General features: G+C 39.1%; 1 protein-coding gene across 1 annotated transcript in view; it reads right to left on the bottom strand.

Moving 5' to 3' along the window:
- Nucleotides 1–512: 512 nt before the first annotated feature.
- The window catches only part of CEP192 (centrosomal protein 192kDa), a 150,089-nt gene continuing 139,680 nt past the window's right edge, over nucleotides 513–10,921 (bottom strand). The window contains exons 40-42 of the mRNA XM_012649963.1: nucleotides 7,884–8,010; nucleotides 7,341–7,399; nucleotides 513–651 (exon numbers count right to left, since the gene is read on the bottom strand). Coding sequence (XP_012505417.1) covers nucleotides 513–651; nucleotides 7,341–7,399; nucleotides 7,884–8,010 — 325 coding nt within the window. The remainder of the gene's footprint in view (nucleotides 652–7,340; nucleotides 7,400–7,883; nucleotides 8,011–10,921) is intronic.

Below are 10,921 nucleotides of genomic sequence, written 5' to 3' on the forward strand. Positions count from 1 at the left end.
CCCAGTCTGGAGAAGAACAGCTTTGAAAGTAAGTTGTCCTTTCTACTCTGGGGAACTAACTAAAATACAGAAGGAACAGAGAAGGAATTTCTTAGGGGAAAGGAAACCGCAATGGAGGAAAAAAATCACAGAACAGACCCAGAAGCTTGAAAATAATTAGCAGAATAAGGTGATATTCTAATTTCTGTATGACACCATAGAAAATGACAAGTTCAATGGAAAATTTCTGGATGTACCACATTAAAATATATGTCATATTTATTCAGAATATCATAATCAATGCAAAAATAGAATTTTCTTCTCTCCTATAAAAGTTAAGTACAATACTGCAGGCTAGATACATGATATTTTAGTCAAGTCTTCAGTATTAGTTTCTAAAAACAAAAAAATCTACAGTTATACATACTCAATTTATCATACAAAATATATACAAAAAGCATCATTGTAGTGTAGAAAAATGAAGTTACCAAAATATAACTTATGTAATTTACTTTACAAAAAATGTATTCTAGTTAATTTTTTCCAAGAGCTTCACCAATTAGTCGAATAGCAACACTCTTGCCTTCGTCTGTTTGAATGACAAGTAAAGCTTCGAATGTGCCCACCGACTTGGGTTTGAACTGCACCGGCATGTTGATGTAGTGCTGGGCTCTGTGGAGAGAAAGGCACATGGCAGCGGCCTGGCGACAGCCACAAGCGACCGCCTGTCACCGTCAGCACAACACCAGGCAGAGGTGTTGATCAAGGAGCCTAGTCAAGTTACGGTCGGCTTCAACTTACTTCTAATTTCTTTGATGCTATTACTTAATAAGCAACTGACACAAAGGAGAGAAAAATCTACAACTGAATTAAAACAGTATTGCATACGTATGTATCTCTATATTCCTGGCCATCCCACAAATACAGAAAAAGGGAAATACGAGGTCTGACCTATTGTATGTAGAGCTTTGTAGCTATCCACCCAAGAAAGGGTCGGAGAACACCCTGAACGTCCCTACTTCCCTCAGCTCTGGCAGTGGACCGCACTGGAAAGAATACTGAAACAACCTGCCCATCCTCTCGTTAACAGGGCTATGCAGTTTTTGCTCTAAAATTCATATGAAACTTTCATCCAAACTCTTCTGAAAACTTTATTTTCAATAGAGGTAGGTTTAAAAGTAGTATTTGGGGGGGAGGGTCTGTTTTTGTCCATAAAGCTATGTCCAAGAGCTTCGAGACATATTCTTGTTATTGTGGTGAAGGAGACTGCACACGCTTCGTGCACAGCCCATGTGATGGCATCGACATTCAGTCTCGATTGTTTTTAAGTGAAAGTCTAGAGCTTTTAGACTTTTCTCATAGGGAAGATCCTTCATCCCTTAGTCTCATTTTAGAGCCACACGTTTTAAAGTTTGGCAACTGGAAGTGAAAAATGCTTTTGTTTCCAGTATCTTTCCTGATAAAAACCCAGCACAAGTGTCTGCTTCTGGGTGCAGAACAGCACGTTAGGCTTAAAATTTAGAAAATGTTTTAGAAGCCCTCTTCTTGGATATAACTGATAGCACAGATACGCATATCCTTATACATCTACAGAGTGTGTGTGTGTGTGTGTGTGTGTGTGTATCAAAGATATCTTTCTATTTTTATTTAAACTCTGGGTTACTTCTCTAAATACACTGTACGTATTTTACCATGTCAAAGCTAACGTGTTTTTAAAAAATGAAACCTAGCCCATGGCATTAACTACAACTTTCTCTTTCATGTTGACATGTCAATACTCAGAAGAATGTAGTACAATTTGCCAATTTAAGAAGGCTTTATACTTTATGAATTACTGAAAATAATAAAATATCCCAAAATAAATCTCTGGAAGAGCCCATTATTAGCAGATTTCATTATGGAATATAGAATTATTCTATATTCAATTGAAAAAGTGTTTTTAAAAATGATGAAATATATCATTTACTTCAGACTTACAGACACTTTGGATAAACTGGAATGCAATTTAGAAAGAGCCATGAAGTTTGATATAGCTATAGAACACTACCGGCAAGAAGGACATTTAAAGCAGTACTTTGTACTGTGATTAAGAACTGCTTTAGGCTGGGCATGGTGGCTCATGCCTGTAATCACAGCACTTTAGAAGACTGAGGTGAGAGAACTGCTTAAGGCCAGAAGTTTGAGACCAGCCTAGGCAATATAGCCAGGCCCTGTCTCTACAAAAAATTAAAAAATTAGCAGGGCATGGTGGCACACACCTATAATCCTAGCTACTTGGGAAGCTGAGGTGGGAAGATCTTTTCAGCCCAGGAGTTCAAGGTTACAGTGAGCTATGATTGCACTACTGCACTCCAGCCTGAGTGACAGAACAAGACCCTATCTTTTTTTTTAAAAAAAAAAAAACAAAAAAAACAGTTTTAATCTGTCTCTCTTTCTCTCTCTCTCCACACACACACACACACACACACACACACACACACACACACACACACACACAAGAAAAGGTAAAAGGGAGGTCTGCTGAGCCCCATGGGGCTCAAACCCTCTCACTAGCTAATGACTAACTGGACAGCACGGGCAGGCCGAGCAGAAACGGGTCCGGAGAGCAGAGAGGCCACTGGCTATGCACACTCAGCCCCACTTAGCACGGGCCCCACCTGCTTGGAAGGAGCTTAGTGGAGCCTATAAATTCCAGCAACTGTAATTTTTCTTTCTTCCTTTTTGAAGAAAATTTAAAAGGAACTCTTTCTGTAGGAAAAAGCTGGCACACTAGTATATCCAAGGTACCACCATTATCAAAGAAATTGAAAAAAGTACCAAACTATTTGGTTCCCATGAATTGGTGAGCAGGCACAACAGCTCGCAGGTAACGCTGTTCCTCGGCTGTGACTTGCACAGGCGGGGCCTGCCGGCTCAGACAGAGCCCGCCAGTGTCATTCAGCACGCTCCGTGTGAGGACACCAGGGCACGGAGAGGTAAACCCGTCTGCTGCAACAGCTCAGCGGGCATTAGACGTGTATAAAAGGATAGGTTAAGAGAAAGAGGCTTTTCAGGGCTAAGTGGAAACATGAACAAATTCTTTTTCAAAAAATATAAATGCAAGACAGAAAGGATCGACTAGAACCCAAAAAAAGAACCTTCACAGAAAAACCATTGGCAACTTTTCCTTATTTATAATCTGTCATTTTAAGGGGGCTAAATATCCCCCACATACATTCGTGCTCTCCCCTGTAACTTCCGAGGGGGGTGCCTCTGCCTTCGCACGCTGCCCTCAGTTTCTAGCCCACAGGGCACGTGCCACGTCATGTGCTAGTGCTGGGGCTTACAGACAGCCCAGCAGGCACTCCCAGTGGCCATGGAAAGGTGCGCGTATTTGTAAGGTCATCATCGTTTCATGTACCCGACAGATAACTAAAGTCATGTTGCTGCTTTGAAAGTGCGCAGTTAATGGTGTCATAGATCAGAGAGTGATCTGGATGCATTAAAACTGCGATTCACGAAAGGCTGGGAATTGCTTCTCAGGGTTCTAAGAACAGAGATTTTTGTTCCACCTGCCAGGAAAAGCTAACTGGTGTTTTCATCTGGCCATTATGTGTTATGAGCCTCTGTCCTAAGTCAAAGTGTCTAACATCTGGACAAATACAAAAACACTCAATACTACAGTAAGCACCCACTACTCCAGCTCTGGGGTAAAAACTGTCAAGTGAAATTCCCGCACGATCTGCTTCTATTGCCCTACTTCTTCTCCAAGGTGGGCACGGCTCATTCTCTGTCATAAAGAAGCCATCTGTCACCTTACTGTACATCGCCTTTAAGCCTATGGATGTGTCACAAGAGAAAAGTTTCCTATGACCAAGAGTTTCATTGTCTAAACAGAGCACAAAATTAGTGCTTCACACAAGACTTTCTTATTCATACTTTACCAAATTTACAATGAGTTGCATTATTAAAGCTGATACCGCAATCTATATTATGTATTTACATAATGTAAACATTATATACATGTTAATGTTGATGTTAACACTTTCTGAAAACTCATCATGATCAGAATAACTTAAGTATCTGCCACTAATAAAGCATAAAAGTATCTGTTAAATTTGTCTTCTAAGCATAAAAGTTTTAAAAGATTTAAATTTAATGTTCGAAGAGTATAAACAAAATGTTATCTTGTGATATTATTTAAAATGCTAGCTTACCTAAACTGTCCAAATTTTGCTTAATTTAAAAATATTTTCTCACGTTTCTAAGTTCTTTCAGATGGCATTAACATGACCCAGGCTGCACACAAGAGCAGTGCTCTACTTTATGACAGCTTAAAATTTTTAGCACTGGAATTCCAAGTCAACAAGTTCACCTCTATAAAAATGTCACTTTTAAATGGTTAGCAACACACATTTTATATTTCAAAACTAGTTTTTAGAAAAAAGCTGAAGCTAATCAAAATGTCGTCTAATTTATAAAACTTGAATTTCTCATTAAAAATGTTTTAGGCATCATTTCCCATCATGTCTATAATACTGAAGTCAGAATCTACATGGGCAGCAGCAGTAGCAATTAAAATGACTTTAAATACAGGTAGGTCCACACAGGAGAGAGAGAGTTACTATTTTGTTTAAAAATTTAGATGATGAAAAATAAATATGGCTGATACGAAAATAACTTGCCATGTTAATTATCAAAATTATATTTCAATTTAGACAATGTCAATATTCTCTAAGTTTATAATACGTCAAATGACAACTAACTGTACTACATGCTATAAACCAAATGTCTGTGTCCCTCCCCCCAGTTTACTTGCTGAAATCCTCAGGTCACAAGGGCAACGCCCTCAGGATTAGGACTGGTGCCCTCGTCAACGAGGCTGCTGAGAGTTTCCTTCCCCTTCGGCCACGTGAGGACACAGGGAGAAGATGTCTATCTATGCACTAGGAAGTGGGCCCTCACCAGACATGGAATCTGCTGTACCTTGATCTTGGCCTTCCCAGTCTCTGGAACTGTGAGGAATAACTACCTGCTGCTTACAAGCTACCCAGTCCGTGATCTTCTGTTATAGCAGCCCAAATGGACACAAGGATTTGCCACCCACAATTCCCCTTATATCTCTTCTGCTTGGCTGGTCATGTTCCTACACACCATATCAGAAACAGACTCTGCCACTTGTAACACTATTGTAATGGGAGCAGTTTAGGTTCTTTCTTTGGAAACGGTCCACAAAGGTACCTGATTTGGTCCAAAACATTTGGCTGAAATATAATTTTTTTAAAATCTGTAAAAACAACAAATTAAGTAAAGAATGTAACAATAAAAGAGAATTTGAAACCACAATGTATTCAATGATAGAAGCTGGAAAATGAATGTTTAACTCCAGGCCAGTTTTGACTGCCTCCTCCCTAGCTATACAATAGAAACTGCTACATAAAGCTAAACAATTTAACAAGCAATTTAATCAGCTATTTTAAATAATGATTCTTTACCAAAACTATAGATGTGGTATATGTAAATACTGTTATTTTAAAAGTTGGTACTAGGCTCTTCAAGGTAATTTTTTAATTTTTAGAAGGTTTTTTAAAAAATCATTTAAGACAAAAGAGCCCTTTGGAATACAAATCTAAAGTCCTTCCAATTTGTGACAGATGTATGCTAGTTTACATAGAATTATTCCATTGATCCACTGTGTTTAAAAATATACACCTGCAAAAAGCAGGTTAAGATATGGTATGTGAACCAGCCTGAGAATAAATAAAGAATGAATAATGCAGTTATGATGAAATTTGAGTTTAGATAATAACAGTGTTCGCGATAGATAATTTATTCAGTAACATTTGTACTCAGTTACTAAAAATAGTTACTACAATTAGAAATTTAAATGATCTCTTTTTGAATAAACTAATTGCTTCTGCAGTTGTGCTACCATGTGTTTTACTCGTACCACCCTATCATTACCCACACTGCAACATCACTAGTCTCAAACCAGTCGGGGCAACCTACAGTAACTGGGGAGCTACACAGACTGCTGTGAAAACAGAACTCAGACACAGCCCACAAGTTGGAAAACTTGGATTTAGTTGGTTTATAAACTTGTGCCTTTCTACTCTATCAAGGGATTAAATGAGGAAGCACTGATGTGAACTGTGATTTCCAGCAAAATCTCTGGGGTTTGTATTATGAGTCCTGCCAATAAAGACCACCTAAAGGACAGATTTAACGATGGCAGCAAAGACACTAACATCTGCTGATGCTTGCTACGTCTAGGCTCTGTTACTCATACATCTCTTACATATCCCTCAATCCTGTGCTGTCAACAGCATTAGTATCTCCATTTTACTTACAAGGAAATTGAGGCCTAAAGAGATTATGTCTATGATAATTTTCTAGATATAGTCACTGCTGAATTTACGGAACTGAAATCTACAGTTTGTGCCTTTAGGTTAGTCTCCTGGGAAAGAAGGTGTTTAGCCCTTAAGTATATAAACATGTTTTCTAGTACATAGTATGAGAAAGAGGTGGAGAAAGAGATAAAAGAGTGAAAAGAAAGGGTAAGAGGCAGAAGGAACAGTCCTTAGCCACGTCACCCTCCCAGCACTCACACAGCACTGCTAGTCTTGTAACTTAGTACAGTCCTAGAATGTCTGCAGTGGTCCAAACTTGCACAGAATATGCCATGTCTCTGTAACAGTCCCCTAAAGCTAAAATGAGAGATCTTACGATAATTAAGTGGCTTAATTAAAAGGTCAAAGATGAAGTTAAAATTATTCTTCAGCGTTGACTTCAACATAACCCTACTGTTAAATTCTAAATAACAGTGATAATTCAATTTGAAATTTCAACCTAAATGTACATTATATAGGAAAAGAAAATTAGCAAAGACAAGAAAATAAGGCCCCAATTAAGAATAATATAGGATATTTGAAGAATGGTAACTGGAAAACACCAGTTTTCCCTACTCATCTGGGAAGGTTTCTGTCCCAATTAGTGAAAATTTAAGTCTCTGATTCTCAGCATACCAGTGAAAATAACATTTTAAGCAGGAATTACTCTGTAAGTTCATCGCAAGATAATTAAGGCTCTCTGTATTTGTGTGGCTGGCAAAATGTGGGTGAGAGCAGTCATTCACCAGGTCCCAACACTGCAGGGCTGCCACACTGCCACATGCACTGTGGACGGTCACCAGACCCCTTCCCTGCAGGCCCCTTTTTCTCCTCTGCTGCGTGTGAAGATGCATGTGTTTAACGCTCTCGGGTGCTGGCCATGAGCACGGTGGGGGCACCTGCAACAGAGGAGTCCTCACGAGCCCTCACTCCCAAGGAACAAAGTCCTGCACCACAATGAGAACACTTGTAATCTATGATAGAAAAACTCACCTCAAAGAGTATTTGGAATGTTTGACGTAGAATGGCTCTCTGGGACTTAAAAACTTCAGCTGGAATTTAATAGAAAACACTTTATAAGGTTATATAAATGAGATATTTTAGCATACATAAAATATACCACGCATTTCTTTAAAGATATATTTTGTAAATTTAGACATCACCATCAGATTAGGTAAGACAACAAATGCTGATGTAATGAAAATACATTTAAGGGAATTTTAAAATGAATTTTCTCTTCAATTTTGATTAAAGCAAATGTTATCCAGAAATATGTCTGTGTGATAGGACAGAAAAGAGAAAAAGAAAGTTAAAAATTAAAATATAAAAACAAAATTTTTGACTTTCAAATAAAGAGTCATGAATTTCCCATGAGTTTCTTGCCAAATACGGTAGTATTAAGGCATTTTTTGAAAATGAACTCATTATGACTGAAATATAATATCTATAGAACAAGTCTCAAAGCATGAGAAAAATGTTATCAAACGGTTGAACACATTTACTGTTTCAAAACCCAGAGTAACATGTCCAGCTTACCGAGTGTGTTATAAAGGAATTATTTCGCAGATTGACTTTCAGCGTCCTTGATTCTCCAACTCTAGTTGGCAGAAACCTATACACATCTTCTGGGGCATAAACTCCACGGTGGGTTCCATCGAGCTGCCTGCTTTGGGAATAGGTTTAACAGTTAACTATTTAAAATCCATAGTAATTTAAATTATTTTTTATGCTAAATTATGTAGTGTTACATTAATTGGTGTTTTTTCTCACAACTCATTTTAAAAAATCGTTTTGTGATGGCAACATCTAACTTACTTGAAAATAAGATGACGCCAACAAGATACTCATATAAAGGGGGCTGGGTTAAGCCATGCTCCGTGGTGCTGCCTTCATCCCCATTGTCCTCTCAGCCTGGCTCTCCTCCCTGGTCTAATTAAGCCACTGGACCTGGACTACTCACACCCTAGCCTGCCACTGCCTTTGCTGTTGCAGGACACAGGACTCAGACCCAGACACAGCCTCAGCCTCTCGGCACCACGGGATGGTGGTGAGCGCTCCGCTGGCTGTGGCTCCCCTCTCCCCTCTCTGGCCACTCCTCGTGTGGCAGGCTCGCCTCCACTCCCTCAAGCTCTGTGGCCCTGCACCCCCCACCCCCGCCACCTCCCCCCCAGATGCTGGAGCTGACTCAGCCCTGGGCAACAGCCTTCTCTATTCAAGCACAACACAACTGTCTGCCTTAGGATAGCCGAAGACGTCTCAGTCTCCACAAATATGGAACTAAACTTAGGATCTTGCTCCTCAAACCTGATCTTTCCCTGGTATTTCCTGAGCTTCCCATGCCCTTTTATCCAATCCATTGTGGAGGTCTACAAATTTCCCTCCTATATACTTCTCAAATCTGTCCACTCTCTTCATATTCCTTGACACCATTTTACTCTTGGATTAAAAACAGCCTCTGACTTGTTTTACCGTATCTGCCCTTGCTTCCTTCTACTTAGGCCTTCTACTTAGTCTACTTACTACAGCCAGTGGATTTTTCTATAAAGACTCAAATCTAAGAAGATAACTAGATCATTCTAGGACCAGATTCCCTAATGTTCATGGGTGTGCAATAGAGTGATCACATCTTCTTTGTTTCTTCATGTACGATAGCTGTCCCCACAGAAGATAATGTGTAACTTTTTATAGGAAAAGTGTGGTTTTACTATTTTTGCCTTATCATTCCAAATAAGATTTACTAGTCTGTTAATGATCATATTGTATATAGAGAAAAATTTTTTTGACCCCCGATTTGAAATTCCCTAGCAATTTATTTAGAATCTTAATTTTTCTGATTCAAGCTCACTGTATTAGTCTTTTTTAGGCCATAATTAAAACATGATCAGTTTAAAAAAAAAAAAAAAAAGACTCAAATCTGATCATGTCACTCCATGGCTTCCGAAAGCTCTCCAGAAAAGCACCCACCTCCTTCGCCCAGCACTCTACCCGCCTCCCTTTATAGCCTCACCCCTCCAGGTGTGCTCTCAACCCGAGGTTGTCTTTTGGTTCCTCAAGGGCCAAAAATGTCCTTTACTCAGCCGGAAACTGTTCCCACTCTCTTCACCTAGGCATTTCCACCTAACCTCCTCGACTTCAATGTCCCTTTTCAGGAAACTTCTCCCCAGATGTCACAGACCAAGCTGCATCTGTCACGTTTCCCATTCATTTCCCTCCAGTCCTTTCCACAATTTGTAATGGAACATGCCCCGTGTGGTCACTGGATTGTGACTCCTCCTCCAGCAGGGAGCCATGGAGGCGGGACTGGGGCAATTCCGCCCACTCTAGCACCTGGCAGGCAGCAAGCACTCAGCGGGTGTGAGATAAGCAAGAGTAATGGCGTACAGAAGAGTGTTACAAACGCCTTCTTTAAAGGGTTTGAATTTCTTTGCTCCTATTAGAAAAAGGAGCAAGATGCATTATTCACTTCTATTAGAAAATAAATGACCAAATTTACATTAAATTCTGCAGGTATTTAACATATATTTTTCTTCCAGGCATCTTCCTCCAGAACTAAATTAGAACTAATTATTAGTTAATTCACATTTTAATGTTTTTAAGAATCTACTTTCATACGCTCCTTATGGGAATGTAAAATGGTACAACTGCTTAGGGAAAACTACTTGGCAGTTTATTTTAAAGTGAAACACATGCTTATCATGTGACCCAGCAATTTTACGTAAAACTAGGTATTTCTACCTAAGACAAATGAATCCATATGTCTATAGAAATGCACATACAACAACGTTCATAGCTCCAAATTATAAGACACCCAAATGTGAACAGGAAAATGAATAAACTGCGATATGTTTAACTGAATAATAAATGATAAAAAGGAACAAAGTATAGGTACACTCAACATCATGAATGAATATAAAAAACATGTTGAGAAGAACCCAGACACAAAAAGTGTGTAAGTACATGAAGTTCAAGCAAAACTAATCAATGACAACAGAAATCAGAACAGAAGAGAACAAATCTCGGATGCAAAGGGACACGTAACAATTTTCTGGGTGAGAGAAGTATTCTCCATCTTGCCGAGAGTGGTAATAAGCCATGTGAACTCACAGGCAAAGTCATGGAGCATTCACTGCATGTGACTATACCTCAATAAAGTACTAGAAAGAAATTCATTAAGTGACAAAACCAACATACTCAGGTATAAGAGCAGAAGCCTCTGACACAGCTTGTCTTCTGGGCTTAACTAAATTATCTATTTTAATGAGAGAATCTGTGGAAACGCATGCATGTTCAGGCTCATTTTCTGCTTTGGCGCTCTGTATGGAAAAATCACAGGGTGGGGGAGGAGAAATAAACACTCTAGGAAAATACATGGACATTTATCTATTTGAATTCTACCATTTCCTTTAAAATTTTTTTAAAGGAGACTTAAAATTTTTAAGTCCCCCAAATTACAGACTCTCTACAGTGTACTATTTAGTTTCTCTCTCACATGCCCGCATGAACACACAAAAGCACATACACAGTATCTTACATAATTAAGTCAAACATGGGTCACATGCATCAAACATGCCAAT

This window comes from Propithecus coquereli, unplaced genomic scaffold (assembly GCF_000956105.1).
Source record: "Propithecus coquereli isolate 6110/MARCELLA unplaced genomic scaffold, Pcoq_1.0 Scaffold308, whole genome shotgun sequence".
In the NCBI taxonomy this organism is placed as follows: domain Eukaryota; kingdom Metazoa; phylum Chordata; class Mammalia; order Primates; family Indriidae; genus Propithecus; species Propithecus coquereli.